Source organism: Strongylocentrotus purpuratus, unplaced genomic scaffold (genome assembly GCF_000002235.5).
Source record: "Strongylocentrotus purpuratus isolate Spur 01 unplaced genomic scaffold, Spur_5.0 spur5_scaffold_2, whole genome shotgun sequence".
NCBI lineage: Eukaryota > Metazoa > Echinodermata > Echinoidea > Camarodonta > Strongylocentrotidae > Strongylocentrotus > Strongylocentrotus purpuratus.
Genome location: NW_022145605.1, coordinates 22,558,072 through 22,581,991, shown reverse-complemented (window position 1 = coordinate 22,581,991; position 23,920 = coordinate 22,558,072). Strand labels below are relative to the sequence as shown.

Genomic DNA, 23,920 nt, shown 5'->3' with positions numbered 1-23,920 from the left:
TGTTGCAGTATACAATCGGACACTCACTAGGTCTGTTTCTTATCGGTACCTTCCTTTCCGAACGTCTCTTTAATCATGTTAATAGAACAGCAAAGATTCCGAGGTACATTATAGTGTGCAGAGTTTTAAAACGTGATGCGAAAATATCATATTTATCATAAAGTAAGTTTGCAAACAAAAGTTATTATGCCATACAAAGCTTTGGAAACTACCACCATTTAAAGAATATACATATAACATGTTTGCTTTATATACATAATATGATTTATGATTATAGTGAAACTAAACAAAGATAAAAAAAGTGGTTCAAACTCTCTTCAGAAAGTTTTTAGTCTTACGATTGATTGAAATATCATGAAATATAATCTAGTCTTCAGAAAGTTCTTAGTCATACACTTGATTAAAATATCATGACATATAATCTAGTCTTCAGAAAGTTCGTAGTCATACAATTAATTAAAATATCATGACATATAATCTAGTCTTAGTTCTTAGCAATACAATGAATTAAATTATCATTACATATAATCTGGTCTTCAGAAAGTTTCAGTCATACAATTAATTAAAATAGCGTGAAATATAATCTAGTCTTTAGAAGGTTCTTAGTCATACAATTAATTCAAATATCATGACATATATAATAAGGTCAATGCAGCAAAGATTAAAAGATGAACAACCTCAAAAAAGAAAAAGATTTGTTATTAATTTCACTACCTTAAGTTAATTAAAATGTATTTGTAGATGAGTAGGCCTACACAGCTTTTGTTTCACCAGCAAATTACGAAAGCTGAACCAAATTTATGAATACGTAATATATCTACATCGGATCACGTTTTTATGCCAGGACTCACACGTACACGTACGTGGCTTTTGGATATCAGATATAATCGGAATTAAATAAATGACAATCAAAGTCCATAGTGGATTACATTCGATCATTTCATTGAACACATCAAATTTCAAATAAATAAGAACACACGCCTTTTTAAAAAATAAATACAATTAAAACTCATATCATTTTAAACAAATCAGAACAAGGGTTTGATTGAATGATAAATATAAATATAAATATGAATATATATATATATATATATAAATATATATATATATTTATGTACTCTGTGTAAAGTCACGCATGTGATTTGAATAACCAATTGAGCGATAAGGCACAATTATTAATCCATGATTTAAGTCTGTTTGAACGCTGGGTGAAAAAGACAAGATATATTGTATAATGGGTATATAGCTACGCATGATTTGAATAAATAATATTTGCACGAGATGTATCAATATTTCTGAAATATAGAACATCCTTTTATGAATGGTATTCTGCGATAACAGTAAGGTATAGATGAGAAATGAGAGGCTAAGCAGATTTACTTACAATATATATACTCTAAACAACAGTTTATTTCGATTTACCATTTGTTGATTTTTTAATTCGACATGCTACATGCGTATTCAACTGAAGATGGAACTTTTTTTTAAATATTTTTTTTTAAATGCATGCCAATTATTATTTCAGTAGTCATAATGTACACACGTACACTCAACAAATCTACCACGATTCTAATGAAACCATTGACAAATAGCAGTGACCATTTAAAATAATATACTGGATTATTTTGTGAGATAGTACAATGTATAAGTATATACAACTGAAATCTGAGTACCGTTTCAACGTATACATATATGTAGGCCAACATTTTCAGTTTTAGGTTTTCAATATTTTTACATGTATTTTGTCTTTTTTAATATACACTTTTTGTACTAATTTCTTTCATTGTTTTATGTCAAATATTGAATACATATAAATCATATTTAGTGAAACCAAAATAAATCAGAATATTATAACAAACAACATCTTTGTTGTATCTGTTGTTTTATTGCTAGATAATTTATTGCTCAATATTCAATCTCACAGAGTGTTTTACGCTCTATCTCTTATTTAAAAAAAAATGAAATAATGAATGCGTCAGAGGTGAGCAAAGTAGATACTAAGAGAGAAGAGAAAGGAGAACAAAGGGAAACGGAAAGAAGAGAGAGAACATGGAAGGAATTGAGGGTGAAGATGAGAAGTGGGTGATACTTAGAAGAGAGAGAGAGAGAGAAAAGTAAAAAAAAAAAAAAGAGTACAATGAAAATACATTTAAAACAATGCGAAAAACACATTTCTTTAAGTCTTGTTCCTGAATAGCTCTTTTGACCTTTTGCCTTTTTAAATACTTTGTGTAGATTACCGTAGGATACTATTAATTTATGAACTGTTTGTATTTTGGTTGTAAGTGATTTGTAATTATGTACATGTATTATTTTCATTTGCAAAGTTTTAATGGTAATTTAAATTGATATAATTTGTAATGCAATTTCTGTTTCCTTTAATTATCAGCTCTTTTCTTCTAAACCGCTTAGAGGCAATTTGCAATTTGCGGTATACAAATATCTTATTATTATTATTATTATTATTAATGATGTTGTTGGCCATTTCCACATATCCCCATTATCAGTTATACCTTGAGGAAAGACCCTACGGTCGCATTGATTCAGTGCGCTTTCACCCTCCAAGCCACAAGTGATGCCAAATGACTACTACTACTACTACTACTACTACTACTACTACTACTACTACTACTACTAATACTACTAATACTACTACTACTACTACTACTACTACTACTATTACTACTAATACTGCTGCTACTACTACTACTACTACTACTATTACTACTACTACTACTAATAATAATAACACGAAGAAAAGGAAGAAGAGGTGGATGCAGATGAAGATATAGGAAATGGATAGCATGGATTAAGAAAAAAAGAAAGTAGAATGTGAGGTCTCTCCAAGTGAGGCACACCTAAAGAATGACAGGTGGATTCTAACAAACTGACTTGGGTTTCCGTCCACCCTCTAAACAGGTACATCGACACAGACGGATGCAGGCATGGGCGTGGTTGATGCTGGTTGAGGTGCAGGTTGAGTGGTAAGAGAAGATAACTGAACTCCCATAGCTGCTGAAGGAGAAATCTTTTGTTGATTGCACACGAACACAACAGCAACTATAGCGATGATGGTTAGGAGAAACAAGGACACTCCGACGAATGACATCGATCCGATTACCCGAGGAGATGCTCCTGATGTTCCTGATATTGTTGTGTAACCTATCATAATATTTAAAATAATAAATGAGAAAAGGGAGCCACATTGGTATTAAAACTGCTTTTCCTGCAGGCTTTGCAATTATTACTAGCCCAGTAGTTGCTGGGTACCCATCTACAACAAGGTGGATAATGGCATAAGTGGATTAGTGTCTTGCCTGAGAACCTAAGTGACGGGCTGGAATTTGAAGCATCACTATTCTTGGATTGAGAGTTAAGTGAATTAACTCCTATACCCCTACACACCTCCACTATGACTTGAATAAGCATTATAATTATGGGATAATACAATACACAACCCTTACGCCACATTAGCTCTGTGAATAAATTTGTGAATGGAGAACAGACCACGAGGTTTTGTTTATTCTAAAAAATTGTAGGATGTCGTACAAAGGACAATATAGAATTTCATTATCAAGATCAACCCCAAAAGACAGTTACCCGAGTAAACGAATATTGAAAGGATGATTGATAATAAGTCAAGATGACTAACTGGTTTTGTAGTCTAATAAAAAGGAACAAAACCTTCATCAGAAGGTGCGGTTCATGTGAAGACCCAAATGGCGCACCTAGGTGCCCCCGATCAAATGGGAAAAAGGCAGCCAGAAAAGAAATAAAGGCAACATAAAATAATATATAACACCCCTGTCACATTCTCACAATACTTGATGGTGTTGTTCTTGTTTGACTTTCATTCACCAAGTTGTACCGGTGTCTATATACCAACCTCGTGATCCCATAACACCAGTGCAACTGGTGTCAATGGCCGGACCCCCGTGCCGTCACTCTTAAGAAGATTAATTTCCTTCATTGTGCACATATAGAGATAACGAGGATGATATCGGGAGGGGGGGGGGGGGTATTCGATTAACATATATCTCTTTCATATTATATGCGAATACTCAATTCTTTTTACACCCCTGACTCATGTATCTGCTCATAAAGTTTACCTAATGCAAGAAAGAAAAAAAGAAATGTCTGTATAAGCTTACCGCATCTAACTCCTGCATCCTCATTATGGCTGCATACGGAATCCCCTGAGGTCAGAGTACAGGACGCCAAGGTATACTCCGACCCAGAGCACTGGACTTGTTGAATCGGTCCTGAACCTTGCCCATAGTAGGCCGATCTCCTTGCTACGACATTATCGGTGCTATAGCCAAGCTGACGACATACAACCTGCGCTCTTTCAGGAGTCCAGTTATTATCACAGATAGTGTTCCATCGGCCATTGTATGAAATCTCTACTCTTCCTTCACTGGGCGATGGACCATTCACGAGCCGTACGTTAAAGATTCCATCGTAATAGCCTGTGGTTGTCGTTAGCCATTGAAATGGATTTAAGGTTGGGGAAACGTCGGTCCCTTCAACAATAAAGTGAACATCTCAAATATTTCAACTAATGTATCACTAGAAACTGAGTCATAGAATCTGTTTTATTGCTAACAGAGGTTAATTTGGTTACATTTCTAATGCACAAAACTTCTAGTTTGAAACCACTACAACCACACAAAAATACTTAGATGTATGCATATATGAATACGAAAATGCGAATACTGGTGAAATATCATTAGTAAAACGAGGTGGTACATTTACATATTTATTTTTACTTTTGAAAGTCCCCCTCACAAATTTTTACCAATCAATACTTTCTTCAAATTCTCTTACTCTTTCTTGAAAAATAAAATAGTTCACTTAATGAAATATAACCGAGTGCACCGATTTTTTGTTTCATAATAAGGAAATTGAACGTGCCGTCTTTCCTTCAATCAGCGAATTATTGTGTACTATATTTCACGAACATCTGTATGACATATTTAATAGTTCGAAAATGTACTCATTCTTGTTCACAAGTGTGGAAATATATGCTTTCCACCAGCAATAACTATAATAATAACATCACTTTCACATCCTAACAATAACAATACTCGACGGTCTTGTTCTTTCGACCTCCATTCACCAAGTTGGACCGGTGTCCCAATCCCCGCGACCCTAGTGCACCAGGCTTCGATGGCCGGACCCCCGCTACACTACTTATGAGAACATGAATTCCCTTTATTGTGCACTCATAGAGATGGCGAGGATGAAATACGATTAGAACATCTCTCTTTTTTATTGGATGCGAATACCCAATCCTTGTTACACCTCTTGCCTATATATCTGCTCGTAAATTTGACAAATCTTACCCAATGCAAGGCAGAAAAAAAGAAATGTCTATATAAGCTTACCGCATCTTACTCCTGCATCCTGATAATGGCCACATGCGTAATCTCCTGAAGTCAGAGTACAGGACGCTAAGGTATACTCCGACCCAGAGCACTGGACTTGTTGAATCGGTCCTGAACCTTGCCCATAGTAGGCCGAACTCCTTGCTACGACATTATCGGTGCTATAGCCAAGCTGACGACAAACAACCTGTGCTTCTTCAAGATTCCAGGAATCATCACAAATAGTGTTCCATTGGCCATTGTATAAAATCTCTACTCTTCCTTCACTGGGCGATGGACCATTCACAAGACGTACATTATAGATTCCACCATAATATCCTGTGTTTGACGTTGACCATTGTAATGGATCTACGGTCATTGTGGAAATGTCAATCCCTACAACATTAAGTGGAAAAGAAGGAAACAGAAAATTGGTCCGTCAGATGTGCGTGTTTTATAGCTGGTTAAAACTAAAGCTTCTTATGCTTGCAGAGGTTATTTAAATTATATTTCTAATTTATAAAAAGTTTATTTATTAACCGCTAACAAAAAAATAAATACTTAGATGCATGCGTATATGAATAAAACGATGCGAATACTGGTGAAATAGCATTGTTTATACCACGTTCACATACACGGTTTTTTCTTACGAGTCCTTACGGATCGCACAATTCACGGATGTTTCACGGATCCTTACAATTTGGCCACTTTTACGACCGGTTTAAGAGTTATTCCGAGCTTTTTGCGGTTTATTACAGATTATTACGAGTTATTACGATGCATTTACGGCAACAGTCCACGATTTGTTACGAATAGTTACGAGTAAGTTACGAGTGTTAACGAATCCCTACGATTTTTAGCCAAAAAATAACAACTGAGGAGTTCGAATTTGCAGCTTTTATACCTTTCCCAAAATCGTAAACAGTTCGTAAGCATACGTAAAGTATACGTATCTATTCGTAAAGTACTCGTAATTACACCTTAAATGCTCGTAATATCCCGTATCAATCCGTAAAGCCATCTTAAAATGACCCGAATAAAATCGTAAACAACACGTAAGCACACGTAACCATCTGTAAACTGCTCGCAATAATCCATAAATAATTCGTAAACAAATTGTAAGCTAACCGTAACGAAACGTTACAAAAATCTGTTACGAGTCATTTACGGATTCTTGTGAGCAGTTTACTGATGGAAACGTGTTGTTGCGAGAGGTGTACGGATGATTACGGATTGTTACGAGCTATTTACGAGCTATTTACGGACAAATCAATCCGTGGACAATCGTAAGAAGATGTTTGACATGTCAAAAAATTTGCCCCTCCTTTCACGGATCCTAAAGAGCGTCTACGAGTTGTTGCGAGTTGTGACGAGTTATTTACTGATACCAGCGAGTTATTAACGGATTCTTGCGATTTACTGCGAGTTGGCGATGCGTAAGGACTCGTAAGAAAAATTCGTGTATGTGAAGGGGGTATTAATTACGTCTTGCGAACAGTAAGTATAATTCAGCTTACCGCATCTTACTCCTGCGTCCTCATAATGGCCACATATGGAATCCCCTGAATACAGAGTACATTGATCCAAGGTATACTCCCAACCATCACATTGAGCTCGTTGAATCGGTCCTGATCCTTGACCATAGTAGGCATAACTCCTTGGTACAACATAATCAGTGCTATAGCCAAGCTGACGACAAACAACCTGTGCTTCTTCAAGATTCCAGTTGTCATCACAGATAGTGTTCCATTGGCCATTGTACCAAATCTCTACTCTTCCTTCACTGGGCGATGGACCGTTCACGAGCCGTACGCTATAGATTCCACCGTAATAGCTAGTGGTTGGCGTTGCCCCTTGAAATGGATCTACGGTTGTTGAGAAAATGTTAGTCCGTTCAACAAATGAAGTGACTTGGTAAAATGTTGAAGGTTGATGAAAAAATTGCTTTAATAATTTTTGTATAAAATGTTACTTACTATATTCCTTTTACTGTACTAACCCTCTGACATGCAAAAAATCCTGAAAAAATTCCCAAACCACGAAGATATCTATGGTTTTCTGTGAATGAGTCGATGTATGACACCCTCTAACAGTGATTAACAGTAAATTATCCCAACCATTTTTGAATTTTCCCAACCGTCTTTCCATGAAAAGAGACATAAAACAGGCTATACAAAATCTGTCACCACTTAAATGTTTGGAATGGAATGTCAAGCCATTTTATTGCTTTGTGACGATTTTCTTTCACCTAAAATGTAATTGAATTGTAATAATATAGTTGGGAGAATTAAGGAATCGATCAGATCAGTTTTCCCCAATTTATACCATGAATAATGATCCGTTTTCTCTCAAATTGTCAGATTATCTTTAATTGTACATCTAGCATTGAAGTCACTACCTTAGCACCACAATATCTCATCTGAACAATGTTACCAAGTCCCTTTAAGTGTAAAAGAGGGAAATGTCAGAGAAAATAGCTCCATCAGATGTGCGTGTTTCATGGGTGGTTAAAGAGGTATATGCTTTATATGCATGCAGAGATTAATTCGTCTATATTTCTAATGCATACAACTTCTATTTTCACATCGCTTTAAGCATACACAAATAAATAGATGAATTCATATCGAAAAAAGGGTGTTTCCTTTACTGTACCACTGCTTTCTGACCAACCTGACACTCTTCAATCTGACCAGTTTTTTCTGTTCAATTTCTATACAGATGCATTTTCATGAGACAGGTTCTGTGTTTGGCGTTTTTGCTAGTGAATATTCGTGACATGAGCGCCTTCATCTTTCCGTCGCGCGAAAAATACGTAAATGTTAATGTCTACTCTTTACAAATGCACAATCATTTATGAATCTCTGTTCCCCCGCTCGGCGCGCACATCGTGTAAGCATAGTAATTTGATTTGATTTGATTTACCAAATATAAAAACATATAAATAAAATAAACAAGATAACGTGGGAAAATAACATTGGATGGATCGCCCTGCTCAGCTGTTCCAGTGCAGCACAGCTGTTCTACCGAGGGGTCCATTTTACAAGACAAACAAAAGAGAGAAAATGATATATCACAAATGAAGGTTCTTAACATATGAGTATCATATACAAACAACGTCGTTACACAGTATCCTGCTCTCCCCCACCCAAGAGCAAAACCCAGTACCCGTATCCACCCTATTATTGATCAATATAAAAATTCTTCTATTTTAAAGGGAGATCGTTTTTAACGTAGGCCTATGCTTATTTAATAACCTGTTGAATTCATTGTAAATTTGGGATCATTTTAAAGTAGAAGGTAAGACGTTAAATTGCGATGCCCAACGATATAATTGACACGCTTTTAAATGATAAATTACACTCGACCGCTTGTAATTTACACGCTAGTTATTTTCACTTGGACTTTACCTGATAATTTACAATCAATATGAAGACCAAGCAATTCTTTCTAGAATCTAACTTCCACAACCACCCATTGAGAGCTGACCAGGTAAAGTGATCAACGCACTTACTAAAATCATTTATATCGTACAAAAATGCTCGTAGATGTACGTGCTATGTTATCGAAAGCTGATGAATAATCCAAAGGAACTAGGAAAGCTTCCTTCGAGCAAACGAAGCAAAACATTTCAGCGACAGTTGTTCCCCAAATGGTTACTTAAATAGCATTGAAAGCAAGGACATTTCATTGACGGAAGAGTAGAATGGAAATCCCTAAATTGGCGGCATTACTAAGAACATGGACCTACTACAAATGGACACTGATCGGTACCATAATACATGCATGCACCTGACTCTGTCAAAAAGTATCATAATGACATTCCAAACAAGCTTCCAAGCTTCGATCTCTTCACGACCGCCGCCAGTCAGCCATAACAAAATACATAACTGTGCCTGGAACTCTACAAAATGCCTGCGCAAAAGAAACTGAATCGCTAATTTTTCAAATTTAATTTATTCATTTCTAATCTTTTGTCAGGGTAGCCCGTTCACCAATAAGAAGTGGTCTTCCATGGGGCCCTGAATAAATATGAACATATTTACATCTAAAAGCATAACGTATATACAGAACAGTTAAAATAAAATTCCATAGTACATTTAGGAAGAAAGGATACAGCAATAATAGACGTGGCAAGAATGATACTCGTTTGTAAAATAAAGATATATCATTAACCTAGTTCAACAGTAATTTCGATAAGAAAATATTGATTAAGTCGCAATTATGTGAATAAGTCATGTTAATATTAAAAAACATACACGTAGTGTATGTCCTGCTTGGCCATTCACAAATTACAACTTTGTTTAAACAATCTCTTAAATGAATTGACAGAGGAAGCCGTTCTCATCGAATTATCATGCTTAGTCCATTCAAAATAGAAGAAACAATTGGGCTACATTTGTAACAATCCGTGTGAAATCTAGGCACACGTAAACATCCACTGTCTATTTGCCTTGTATGATGCTCATGTACATCATTAGGATTGATTAAGCCCGCCTGAAGGTAAGAAGGTGCTAAGTTATGAACGCATTTATATATCATCATAACGGGACTTAACTCAAACCGTTTGTCTAGTGTCATCTATCTAAGACTTGTGAACAAATCAACCGACGGTGTGTCATATGTCTAGTTCAATATTATTTGTACGGCCTTCTTTTGAATTTTTTGCAGCTTAGTTGTATGGGAATGAAATCTGTTCCACCATACAACAGAGCAGTAATCTAATCGTGGCATCACTACACTTTTATAAAGTAACTTTAAGGATTGTTTAGGGAAAAAGCTCTTTACTCTCTTTATCATGCTTATATTTGTTCTAAGTAAGTTTACCTACGTTTTCGATTTGTTTAGACCATTTCAATACTTGAACTATAAAAAATCCTAAGCATTTGGTGAATTGAATTATTTTGATCAAATTGCCATTTAATGAAATGGTGAAAGATTCAATTTTCCTAAGATTAGCACGAGAGCCTATTAACATGACACAAGTTTTTTCAGTGTTAAGAACGAGACGACATTCCTTAATCCATGCCATGACTCTGTTTAATGCAACAGTTAATTTTTCTTCCACAACAGTTGCATCATTTACACTGACGGTAAGTGCCGTATCGTCAGCATACATATCTATGATACCTTCAGGAGTACATTCAGGTAGACTATTAACATATATTGAAAATAAAAGGGGACCAAGAATTGAACCTTGTGGCCCACCTAATTTGATGGTTGATGGATGCGACTTGGCTCCTATAGGGTCACTTGTTGTCGATCACCTAAATATGATTTGAACTAATAAATAGTCCTATTACCTATACAAGCTAGTTTATGTAGAAGTAGCTCATGGTCAACAGTATCAAAAGCCTTACGAAGATCTATAAAAGCAACTCCAGAATTTCTTTGTTATCAATATTTAACGACCATTGATTTACAAGTTTTGTAAGGGCAGTAGCTGTTGAATGTTGAAAATCACGAAAGTGCATGTGCAGTTGTGGCGTTCATATGAATATTGACGTATATGAAGTTTTCAATAGGAAATTAGAAGTAGTTTACAAGAGAAACCTGTCAATTTGGCTGTAAAATAATTATTTTTAAACTTCATTTTAAAACTTATCCTATCCATTTTCAAGGAATGGAAGGTAAAAGGACAGTAAAGAATATGTATTTTTCAAACTTTGGCAAGTCCAGATGTATATCCATCAGTGTCTACTTCTTTAATAATCAATCTAATATCACACAAATTGTCATACTTGGGGGTTCACTGCTCCTTTAACTGGTCCTAAATCACGATACTTTTCCTGAAACTACACTCTGAGCCCCGGCCCAGCGAAAAGAATCCGAAGAAATGTAAAATGTTCTTCTGTCTGTGATGATGCGTGATTACAATGAATGTCCTCATCAACATACACAGTAGGGATTTTTAGATTTGCACGAAGACAATGTGGATTGCTACGGTCGACGTCCTTTTAATGCACTGCCTTGAGTGGACGTCACACGTATCAATCTACGCAAATCTAAAAGTCCCTACTTTCAGGTGGCGGTGGTCATGATGTGATCAAAGAAAGACTCTCATTATTAGTCCATCTGTAGTTAGGGTCCATGCTAAGAAGGAAAAAGAAGTGGTACCAATTTAAAGAGTGAAACAATAGCCCTCAGATATGCTTGTCCTGAATATTCACACTACCGGAGAAAATTCGTGAATATGATCATGAAAATTCGCAAAATTCTGAATACTTCCCCACTTTAGAAAAAAATCAACTTACTCTGAAGAGTAGGTCCTTGTACCATCACCCAAAATGTTTGATACCTTTGCAAAAATGTAGCTCTGTTAAATATAAGCATATAAGAAATTAATCATAAACATTTAAATGAAATGAATGAGTCGTATACCAATTCAATATGCGTTATCGCACTTCGATGAATGATCACAAAAATAAAAATAATGAGTTTTCAATATCTTGCTGCAAACTTCTCTCCCCTTCTCTCCCTCTCGTCTCACTCTCGATAAGTCATATGATAAGTCATATCATTGTACATAGAGTTTATCGCCCTTCTGGCTCCTAAAATGAATATACATGTATATACAAATATGTATATAACTATATATATGTATGGATATATATATATATATTATATAACCATATATATGAATGTATATGAGTGTGTGTGGGTGGGTGTGGGTGGGTGTGTGGATGTGTGTGTGTGTATGTGTGTGTTTGTTGATGAGTCTACGTGCTGGCATTCTTTTTTTACACTACAGAGTTCACACTTTGAAGAAATACATTTCTTCATAGTCTGATCATTTCTCTCTCTCTCTCTCTCTATATATAGATGTTAATGTACTTACATAACTATCCTTCTGATTTTATAAATATGTATATATTTGCTCATGATTTCAAACTCACATGACATTGACATACATGACGGATGTTGCAGGCGCAGTCCACACGAAATCGTTCGTCAAATCTTTGACGTCACTGTTTCTATGCGTCACCGTGTTGTTGCTTGATCCGTCACATGACACAGCCTGGAAGTTCGTATCTGAGGCCGCCACATTCCAAGACCCTACAATGTCATCATTGTCTACTTGCCTCATTTGCAAGAGGATTCCCTTAAAACCAGGAGAATCCGAGTCAGTGGTGATTGAAACTGCAATTAGAGAGGTCAACGTTCATTTTTAGTCCAGCATGCCTTCGGGAATGCAACCATATGATGTGAAAAATACAATGTTGTAGGTTAACATTGCACTACATATTGTACGGGAAGAGAGAGAATTGAAACAGAGAGAGAGAGAGAGAAAAAAGAGAGAGAGAGAGAGAGAGAGAGAGAGAAGGGGGGGGGGGGGGGGAACGGCCTATTTTTTAAATATAAATATGTTGACCAGTTTGTTTATGTACATTGAGATTCGATTTTGTCCTCTAATTTGTTCTCTTTTTTCCATTTGTTTAGAAACCTATGATGACCATATTTATGACAACTAATTAGCAAGAAATCAACTATTGCAACAGTGAAGTATTCCCTTTTCCCTTAATAATGAAGAATTCAAATGATGCAATATTTGTGCGACATCCAAATGAATTATCTTTCAAACATCTGTCTGACGAAATGATAGAAGAAAATTTAGAGTCTTGTCAATATTTTGACTCCACATCCTATGCAACTCCTTTCACTCATGCAATATTCCCCCTTAATTCCACCTAAATGCTCGCAGCCTTAGTAACAAGTTCAATACTATCCAAAATTTGTTTTTACTTTCATTAAAGTGCAACTTTTCTATCATTGGTTTTACTGAAACCTGGAACAAAGGTGAAATAGCCTTTATAATTCGTATTAGTATTAACTTATCTTTAATAACCGTTCGAGGCTCAAAGGTGGTAGTGTTTGTTTACGTGTAAATGTTATTTATGATATTATCCTGAGAAATGACTTAACATTAAGTTATTCTAACATTGAAAGGTAATTTACAGAAATATTAGGAGATCATGATTTATTGTCATAGGTATAATCTATAGAATACCCAATTCGAAGATTTTATACTTTATATCGTAATTTGAAGAATTTGTACATATATTGAATGAACAAGAAAAGAAAGTGCCGTGCTATATTATAGGTGATTTCAATATTGACCTTATGAAATCTATTTTTCATAAATTTCCTGCATCGTGGTTTGCCATGATGATGAGTTTTGGATACCAGCAACTTATAAACAAACCAACTCATATCACTAAAAGCTCACTACATGTACAAACAATACTTTTGCAAATGTTACAGATAGGCATAGGGTCAATCTGATACATTTTTTCAGATCATCAGATCAGATGTCAGATCATCGTCTGATATGTACAATAATTAGTTCAAAACCAAAAGCAACGTGAATGTTTTATTCAAGCAGGTCTTTGAAATTAATCAAGGGTCAATATTGAAACTCTTGTACTGTTTTCCAGGACACTTGTCCTAACACTATTTATTCAAACATTAGTTGGATAAAAAAATCTTCTGATTCAAAGTTAGAAGAATAAGATTAAGCCTCGTAACACAATAGACGAGCTTTAGCATTCTAATGTCAATAAATGAAAAGACAAATTCTGTATAAGTCATTTTTAGGGATCCCAACATTTTATTTAAATGTATGTATACAGATATCGTAACAAAGTTTTTTAGTGTTTCTAATTTTAAGAAACTAGAAAAAAATGTTATTTGTAAATGGAGACAATTAACGAGGTGTTAGAAATACACATTTCTGCTAAATGAAAATAATTTTTCCTTTTGGGGAAAATACAAAGTGTAGTTGGAATATTTTTTTTACCTCCATTTATGGAATTATTTTCACGATGATTTATTCCTAATAGATCTAGATAATAGTATTTATTCTCAGATGTTACTGGATAATAATTTGCCACTGTTTGTTTTGCGTGACTGCCAATGCATTTGTATGCTACTATGCTTATCATCTAGGGGACTTACGCCCTTGAGTCATAACTGACAGTAATGAGGATAAATGCCCCACAAAAGGGCACTAATATAGCACATCGACACGTTTTTGATCATGGGGCCTCACAGTTGCGAGGCCATTGCTTTGCCACTGAACCATGACTGTACGCAGTGGGGTTAGGGTAGGGGACAGTTTCCACAAAAAAAAGAAAGAAAGTGCAATAAATTTTCAATAACTCATTGAATTCCCCCCGGTCACCAACATAAACAAATCTTCTGTGTGCCCATGCCTTGATAATGCATGGTCGTACAGATGATTTTTTTTAAATTGCATTTTCATTGTTTTTTGTATTTGTGTGTACTACCCCCTACCCTAGCCCCCGCTGCGTACATTCATGGTACAGTGGCAAAGCAATGCCCTCGTTACTGTGAAGCCCCATAATATAAACCGTTTCGATCAGCTATATAAGTGCCCTTTTTGTGGGGCATTAATCCTCATTACTGTCAGTTAGAACTTAAGGACGTAGGTCTCCTAGTCGATTAGCATAGTAGCATACACATGCTTTAGCAGTCACGCAAAACAAGCAATAACACATTATTATTCAATAAAATCTGAGAAATATATACTATTATTTAGATCTATTAGGAATAAATTGTAGTCAAGATCATTCCATAAATTGGGGTAAAAATAATTATTCCACCTTTATGACCAACGGTGTAGTTGGAATATTTTTTTAACCTCAATTTATGGAATTATTTTCACAATGATTTATTCCTAATAGATCTAGATAATAGTAAACATTCTCAGATTTTACTGAATAATAATTTTCCAGTGTTTCTTTTGACTGCAAAAGCATGTGTATGCTACTATGTTTATCAACTAGGGGACCTACGCCCTTAAAGCTAAAGGCCAGTTATGGTCATGCGATTGCATTGTGAAAGAAACGTTGTGAAATCGATCAGAAAAGGTTGATCATCTAGCATAGATGTACTGCAAGGTTCTGGAATCATCAAAATGATAAGAAATTTGGCCAAGTCTTCATAAAGTTAGAAGCACTGTACACAGAAAGATGTATATGGGACTACACACACGTGCACAACACGTGCATTTCATATCTCTTAACAGGAGATACACTAATTTACCAAATATATCAAATAGTAGGCGGTTTCCCGTCAAAATTGTTATCATCATGTAATATTCAAAACATATTCTTTCACATGATTGGGAATAAGAGCTTCCATTTTATTTTTTGAAATTGGGGCATTTCCAATACTGGTCTTTACCTTTAAGTCATAAATGACAGTAATGAGGATTAATGCCCCCAAAAGGGCATTAATATAGCACATCGACACGTTTTTTATCCTGGGGCCTCGTAGTTGCGAGGCCATTGCTTTGCCACTGAACCATGACTGTACGCAGAAGGGGCTAGGGTAGGGAACAGTTCCCACAAAAAATCTTCTGTGTGCCCATGCCCTGAGCCATAATGCATGGTCGTACAGATGATTTTTGTTATTACGTTTTTTAAAATATTTTTGTATTTGTGTGAAGTGCCCCCTACCCTAGCCCCCGCTGCGTACAGTCATGGTACAGTGTCAAAGCAATGCCATCGTTACTGTGAGGCCCCATAATATAAACCGTGTCGATCAGCTATATTAGTGCCCTTTTTGTGAGGCATTAATCCTCATTACTGTCAGTTAGAACTTAAGGACATAGGTCCCCTAGTTGATTAGCATAGTAGCATACACATGCTTTTGCAGTCATGCAAAACAAACACTCAAAAATTATTATTCAATAAAATCTGAGAAATATATACTATTATTTAGATCTATTAGGAACAAATCATTGTCAAAATAATTCCATAAATTGAGGTGACAAAAACATTCAAAATTTGTGAGCGACAGTGTAGATACAATACGTATAAAGATGAAAGTAAGTTAGAGTCGTGGTTTTAATGGTACAAAGCCCTGGATTGTAAAAGACGTAACTGAATCTATTGCAGAACCGATTTTCTTTATATTTAATTTAAATTTTGTAGAAGTATTCTTCCAGACAACCTCAAAAAGTCAACAAGAGGATATCCAAATTTCAATATTAATTGTATTATTTAAAGTACTCAAAAATTTTGCATAAGAGGCTGAACTCATTTTCATGCAAACATTTAAAAAAAAAAATGATAGTCTATTTGGATTTAGACAGAACTCTTCTGTCGATATCGCCTTGATTAAATTAATTGATTATATTTATAATGTAAGTAATAATAAGGAAACAAGTATTGGAATATTCATTGACATTTTTTTTTCTTTCTGGGGGATCCACAAACTACAAGCACTGCTTTTTAGTGGATCCCCCCATTTCCTCAAAAATTAAGAATTTCTTGTAATAATTTCATCATGTGCAAAGTTTATTTGACTTGTATAGTTTCCTGAAAAAATGAATTATGTATTAAACAAAAGAAGTAATATCTTTGTTTACCTTTCTGTCGGAAATGAAATAAATAAATATGAATATATTGAATTAGCTTCAAAACAATATTTCTGGACTAAAATCGACCGATTGGTTATTCCCGTTTGGAAATTGTATACAACTGCATATTCTGATATTTTCATGGTCGCAGCTACCATTGAATGGCCGTTTAGGAGCTATTTGAAATTTACTTACCGGGAACACCGAAATCAGAAGTGTTTTAGGGGATACATTTTCTAGTGCTTGTAATAAATCCCCCGTGGCATCCAAATATATCAACATTTTAAAGAATCGCTATCCGGCCATTCAAAATTTCCTAAAATTTCCCTAATTTGTCTAAAACATTTAAAAGGGATTTGCGGTATCTCCGAAATTACAATCCTAAGTTTCGATGTTTAGTTTGTCCAGTGCCTACCTGTTGCTTGCTGTCCTTCAGAGAAGGTTTTCACATCAACAGTAATAGAGTAGGGACAAGTGCTAATCGAAGCAGGGATCCCATGGCCAGGGTACATGGAGCTGCATATTTCGGGGTTCCTGGAGACCGGCGCACCTGTTGACCGAGCCTCGGTGACTTGCCCGTAAGATGCTACTAGTAGAAATGTCAGGGCGAGCCTTACCCATCTCGGGACGAAGCATACACCTCCTTTCATCATTGCGTCGATGATACAGCCCCTTTTTATGGGAGCAATGCAGATAGTTTAATTTTTTTCTGTATACATTTTGTTTGCGGTTAGTTTTTTAAACATATTTCAAACATTAACAAAAAATGGTAATTCGATTATAATCAAATACGTCTACTTTTACTGTTTGGTCTCGTCATAGTATTAGATTCATTTTATATTATTGTATCCCCCCTCCCCATCACCCTCTCGCTGTCTCTCATATTAATTTCCGTATATCAAAGTCATGGGGTATCTGTCTGCCTCTCTCTTTCTCTCTCTCTCTTTCTTACATTATCTCTTTCCCCTTACCATCTGTCACTCTATTTAATCGTATTTTATGCAGAAAATATTATTTCCATAGAACCATGTGAGAGTCACATCGAACAAAAAGGGATTGGAAAGTGAAACAAAAAATATTTTAATAGCTGGAGTGTGCACTAATTGCTTACATTGTCTCGATTAGGGCACGTAATAATGGAAACAGAATGACGCCTCGTCTGCAAAGGGCATTGATAAAAAATCTTGAAGACAGCTGTGCAAAAAATTGAAATTGAAATATTTAAAAAATTGTAATTAATTGAAGCCAAATACGAACCTTTTTCAGATATTTTCCTGGTTATCGAAGAAGTGAAGACAAATTAAGTAGTTCTTTACTCTGTGTGTGCTAACGGAAGAGTGCTTACGAAAGAGTTTGTAATGCGAAACAGATGCACGTCGATACCATGCGTTTCGTATTTATCATAATCAATAACTGAATGCGAAATATATGCCTCGTATTAAAGCTCCCCTGCTACATTAATAGATGTATGTGTGTGTGCGTGTTCGTAATTGGGTTTTTACAGACGTGTATCAATCAGATATGATTATCTACGTCTGGGGACCGACCTTTAACGTCACAACCGAAAGACGTGACTCGGTTTCGAACGTGCGTCCTCGGTTGAAAGTGTTAAAAATGGAGTCTAGGGTCCAGACTCTTTTCTCTAGCTTTGTTTTGTTTAATCAAGAGAAACAACAGTTAAAGAAAGACGAAATCTACTGCGTGGGTAAGACCAATATCTATTTTTATACCAAGTAAAATATCCACTAAATTAAATGCGAGTACGTGATCTTTTTATTTAATAAAAACAATACTTCGAATGCTTGGGATTCCTAAGTAGGTCATGGTTGTGGTTTGCTTTCTGTATAAACATTTTTTGCTTTGATTTGTTTAAGACTATTGTGATGTTTTTTTCCTGTTGCCTAGACCTATCTTTTATCTGAGCTATTGTCCGTCATATTTCTTTAGGTGTGAATAGCCTTCCTAAGTGATTGCGCAATTAATGACGTATGGTAGACTCAAGGTACGGGTTGTGATAAAAACAGTCTCGGGAAGACTGCTAATACAGATTCTGATGTGACAGCTGACGGAATTGCATATATCCAAATCACAGATGTTTACAGATATTCATCATTTGTAATTTATACGTGTCTCTCTCTTCCTCTTCCCCTCACTCTCTTTCTCTCTCTCTCCCTCCTCTCTTTCTTTCTATATTATTCTTTGTCTATATCTTTCTCTCTCTCTATATATATGGTATATCTTTTTTTTTCTCTCTCTCTCTCTCATTCTCATGACATCTAAGACGGTTTTGTATGACTTCGTTTCAGACCCAATTTTGTTCTCAAGTGGATGGAGCACCAAATTATCTGACAAGGCCCCACCCCCTCCAGCATAAACGGACACCCAAACGAATAAATCACAATTTGACTTAATACTTATTTTAAATCTCGGACAGAATAGGTCATATTCTGGTGAAATTAAGATTAAAATCTGAAAGAGGTGGGGGGGGGGGGGTCGAAAACATCAATTATGGGGCATATGTTTTGAGTTTTTAAGGTATGCATTATTAGGTATTATTTTAATCATACCAATACTACCGTCAAAACCGCCTCCCGTAAAGATTCCATGAGGACCTTGATGGCGGATTCCCTACACTGTGCCAAGAAACATTTATTAATAATTCTAATACCTTTGCAGTTTTGCAAACTCAGTTTTAGTCGGTTACAATGTGGCGAATACTGGTTGATTAACTCGCACACACAAAAAGAAAAAAAATACATCATATTGTGACAAACTCTGTATATAGATGGCTCTGATATCGAATTCAAAAGCCCGCCATCTACTGGCTTTGCCTTACTTTCTACCCTTTCTTATCCCAAGCCTGGATATTTGCTCAACGTTATGTGTTATGTAGCCCTAAAGGTGCAATCCTAAACAAAGAAAGATAAGGTAGGTAAAAGATACCAGAATAGAAATGTTACCCTGCCTCAGTCTCTTGTGTTTGTTTGTTTTAATGTGTTCATGTTTGTGTTTTTGATAGGGTTCTGGACTTGCAAATGGTGCACGAATATGGAAATTTATCGACCAAACTTAGAAAATACAAATTCGCAGTCATTAATTTTGAAAGGTGTTTGCACACCCTACATCCCCTATATCGACGCCTCATGGTTTCGAGGCAGCCTTGTAGTACTAAATGATAGAATAGTGATAATAACCTAGGCTTCTATAGCGCATTTCATCTTCGGAGAAAATAACAATGCGCTTTACAATATTAAAACAACAAAAAATTACACATGACTACTAATTCATGAACTAAAGAAATATAAAAATAATGACAATCTCTGTACAACGTGGGATACAGATATTTTCTGCTTCTGAATTTAATTAAAAAACGGATTTATAATGTCATTGTTCATGATCATTGCTTCTTATAAGGAATCATTCAAAGATCGTGTATACACTAGCAACCTTATAATTTCGAATTTCTTGTTCAGCCTTTACTGTGTTTCCGATTCTACTATTGTTAAATGTTAAAGAGGGGAAGACCCTTTAAAAAGTGTGAAGCTTTATTTCCCAACTTCTGTGGTAGCAAAGACATTTATGAGACTCTTGATTCAAGCTCTTCTCATACTGCTTCAAAAGTCTAAGATGAACCCGAATATTTTCACAAATTTCCTTTTATTTTTGCTCACTCACTGATCAATATAATTTGCTTTAGTGATTTCAAAAGGGACTTTATTTAAAAATAACCTATGCCTTATCATTTCTTTCTGTGATATCAACAACGATCAAAATACAAAGTGCCATTGTAACTCATGATTGTCCCATTTAAGCATTGACTTACTTGATTTATGCCGTCCACGCAGGCCAGGGGCCTCGTGATGGCTTCGGTATGGTGATGGTATGCCAAGTTTTTCTGTCCGCAGGCAGTCTTGATGCATTTGTCAGCCTTGGTATATGGATCTTGCTTTGCAGTCCTCTGAGATGCAGTCAAGCCATCTTTTGGGTGGACGGCCTCTGGGTCGATTTCCTGTGTCCTTTCCTTCCGTAGCCGAAATATTTGAGTCATTTAGTGGAGACTTTGTCCATAACATCTTGATCGAGGTTGAGGGATTCTTTGATGTGTGTTACGAATCTTATCTAGTCTTGTTACCCCCATTATGCGACGAAGGCATGCCATTTCAAACACTTGAAGTCTGTTGCTATCTTCTATTTTAACTGTCCAGGATTCTGCCCCATAAAGCAGTATAGAGAGGATGAGTGATTGGTACAGTTGCATCTTCGTGTGGCTACTAATGCTTTTTGATGTCCATATGTTATTTAACCTTTGGAAAGCCGCCCCTGCTTTCCTGATACGATTCTTAATTTAAGCATTATTAGTAAAAAAAAAAAAAAAAAAAATATTTATGGATCAGTGTCTATTGAGATCCAAAGAAAGAAGGAAATGAAATGTGATTTTATATGTTGGTCCTCTCGGGTTGTATATTTTTTTCTGATCGTGGACAAGAGTATTTTAGTTTTATATCTATGGAATAAACTTAATAAGCTGAGGTGTGTGTGTGTGTTTGTAATCTAAACTCAGCATAGATTTCATTAAATCGTCTAAATATTGGATTAGATTGATTACAGTTAGGAACTCTAAAAAAATAGGTGTACAAAATGAAAACACGATCGCAAACACTTTCCAGAAATCAATGTAACGCAATTTCAATAGTCTTCTGTCAATAGTCACCTATTTAAGTATGCGAAAAGCCAACGAAATGTGTATCATATACTGTAATTATTTATATAATGAATACAAATGGTGTTGAAACTAACATTAGGTTGATGTCGTGAAATGCTTTGTATTTGAGGTAAATTGTAGAATGAAGTTTTAGCTTACTAGGGGCTTGATACATACGACAACCGCCACCATTGCCCACAAGATGAAGTTTGTATGCCTATTCTATCTATTGTATAAACTTTTTAAACTCGGTATTTTCTGTTGAAATCTAAAGTTTACAGAATTAAAAGCAGCACGTAACACTAGTAATGAAGGGCATAGTAGAGAGGATCTGAAGTTACTGACAAGCGGGCTTCTAATAACTTACGACAGTATTAGCCACAGTAAATACATAAGACCGAGAATAGTCCAAACAAATTAACCTAACGCCATTTGTGTGCACGGTACCGTGTGAGTCAAAAAAAAAGTTTACACCTAGATAATTGCTAATTATTTTTAGAATCATCTATGAACAGTAAATTATTATACATCTTATGAAAGAGTGTTTTATCCCAAATAATTTGGTACCATATTTGTGTGGTATGTGTTCACGCTTGGATGAACAGGTGGCATTGTTTGCGAGAGTGCAAAAATCGACTTGCGCCAAAGTGATGCCTACAGTACGTATTATGTTGGGAATAGCGGAGTGAGAGAATGGATTGAATGTATCAAATGAAATGCATTGCATATGTTCTTTTCAAAGGGCAAAGTCACACACACCCACACACACGCGCACAAATGTTCGTTGATATTTGATATTCGATATTTGATATGTGTGGCATGATTAATTTTGTTAGGAATGTTATTTGGATCTGCAAAGACCGAATTAATACCCAATTCCAAATTGTTTTATCCAAACATCACATAGGCAACTTTCGCGCAAGTTGATTTTTGCACTGTCACAAACAATGTCTCCTGTTCATCCAAGCGTGAACACATACCACACAAAAATGGTACCAAATGATTTGGGATAAAACACTCTTTCATAAGACATATAACAGTTTAATGTTCATCAATGATTTTTTTTAATAATTAGCAATTTTCGAGGTGTAAACTTTTTTTTTGACTCACACTGTACAGGGCTAGATGGTAAATTAAATTACCATTCCACATATCCTTTTAAGACAGTGGTGATATACTCAGCATTAACATCCAATAAACATGATGGAAACCAAACGTACGCCTATTTTAATTCGTCTATTTTAATTTAATGTCGAGATTTGGAGAATGTCACCTCCTTTTCTCATAAGAAATCGAGTATGAGGAACGGGTCGTACTTCACAATCGTTCTCTATATAGAAAGGGAATCTTTGTGAAGTTGAGAAATAAGTATAGTTAATAAAACCGAACAATCATTAGGCTTGTTTCTTATTGATACCTTCCTTTCAAAAAGTCTCCTTAATCATGTTAATAGAAAAGCAAAAATTTCGAGGGACATTATAGTGTGCAGAGTTTTAAAACGTGATGTGCAAATATTACATTTATCATAAAAGTAGCTTGCTCACTTAAGTTATAATGCCTCCAAAGTTTTAGAAACTTCCACCATTTTTAAGAATAAACATAAACCATGTTTGCTTTAATATACATAATAACATCTATGATTTTCGTGAAACTAAATAATACATAAAGAAGTGGTTACAAGTATCTTCAGAAATTCTTAGAAATACAATTAATTCAAATATCATGACATATTTATAATCCATTCAGTGCAGTAAAAGTTGGAAGATAAAGAGAACAACCTCAATAAAATATTAAGTTACTACAAAGGCATACGTAGATAAGTAGGCCTACAAACTTGTTCTTTCACCAGCAAATAACGAAAGCTGAACTCACACGCACGCACTCGCGTTTTTATTTTGACCATAACGAAACGCATATCCATAGACGTATTTTCTCCTTCAGTACAAATGAATAATATGGAAACTCTTAGATATTTAACAATGTTTTGAATAGGTTATCATATTATAAGTGACCTGGCTTTTGGATATCAGAGATAATAGGAATTTAAATGAATGAAATCTAAAGTCAATACCCCATCACACAAAACATCAAATTTCCATCGAATAAGAACCCACGCCTTTTTAAATAAAAAGAAAAGAAAACTAATCTCATTCTAAACAAATCAGAACAAGGGTTAGATTGAATGATATATGAATATAATTTATACATGTGATATATTTATATATTACATAAATGTACTCTGCGGAAAATTGCGAATGTGATTTGAATAACTGATCGAGCGATAAGGCAAAATCTATGAGTTAAGCCTTTTGAACGCTAAGTGAATAATGATAAGATATATTGTATAATGGGTATTTAGCTACGCATTAAATGAATAGATATATAAATATTTCTGAAATATAAAACATCCTTTTAATAAATGTTATTCTAAAATAAAGTAAGATAGAAATGTTTAACGAAACGAAAATA

At 35.2% G+C, this 23,920-nt stretch overlaps 1 protein-coding gene across 1 annotated transcript; it reads right to left on the bottom strand.

Moving 5' to 3' along the window:
• Positions 1-2,717: 2,717 nt before the first annotated feature.
• LOC752771 (deleted in malignant brain tumors 1 protein-like) lies at positions 2,718-7,163 on the bottom strand. The gene is made up of 4 exons (XM_030991995.1): positions 6,884-7,163; positions 5,388-5,762; positions 4,152-4,523; positions 2,718-3,162 (listed from the first exon to the last, which is right to left on the bottom strand). The coding sequence occupies exons 2-4, from the start codon at positions 5,743-5,745 to the stop codon at positions 2,912-2,914; spliced, it is 981 nt and encodes a 326-aa protein (XP_030847855.1). The 5' UTR covers positions 5,746-5,762; positions 6,884-7,163; the 3' UTR covers positions 2,718-2,911.
• Between the last annotated feature and the right edge of the window lie 16,757 nt (positions 7,164-23,920).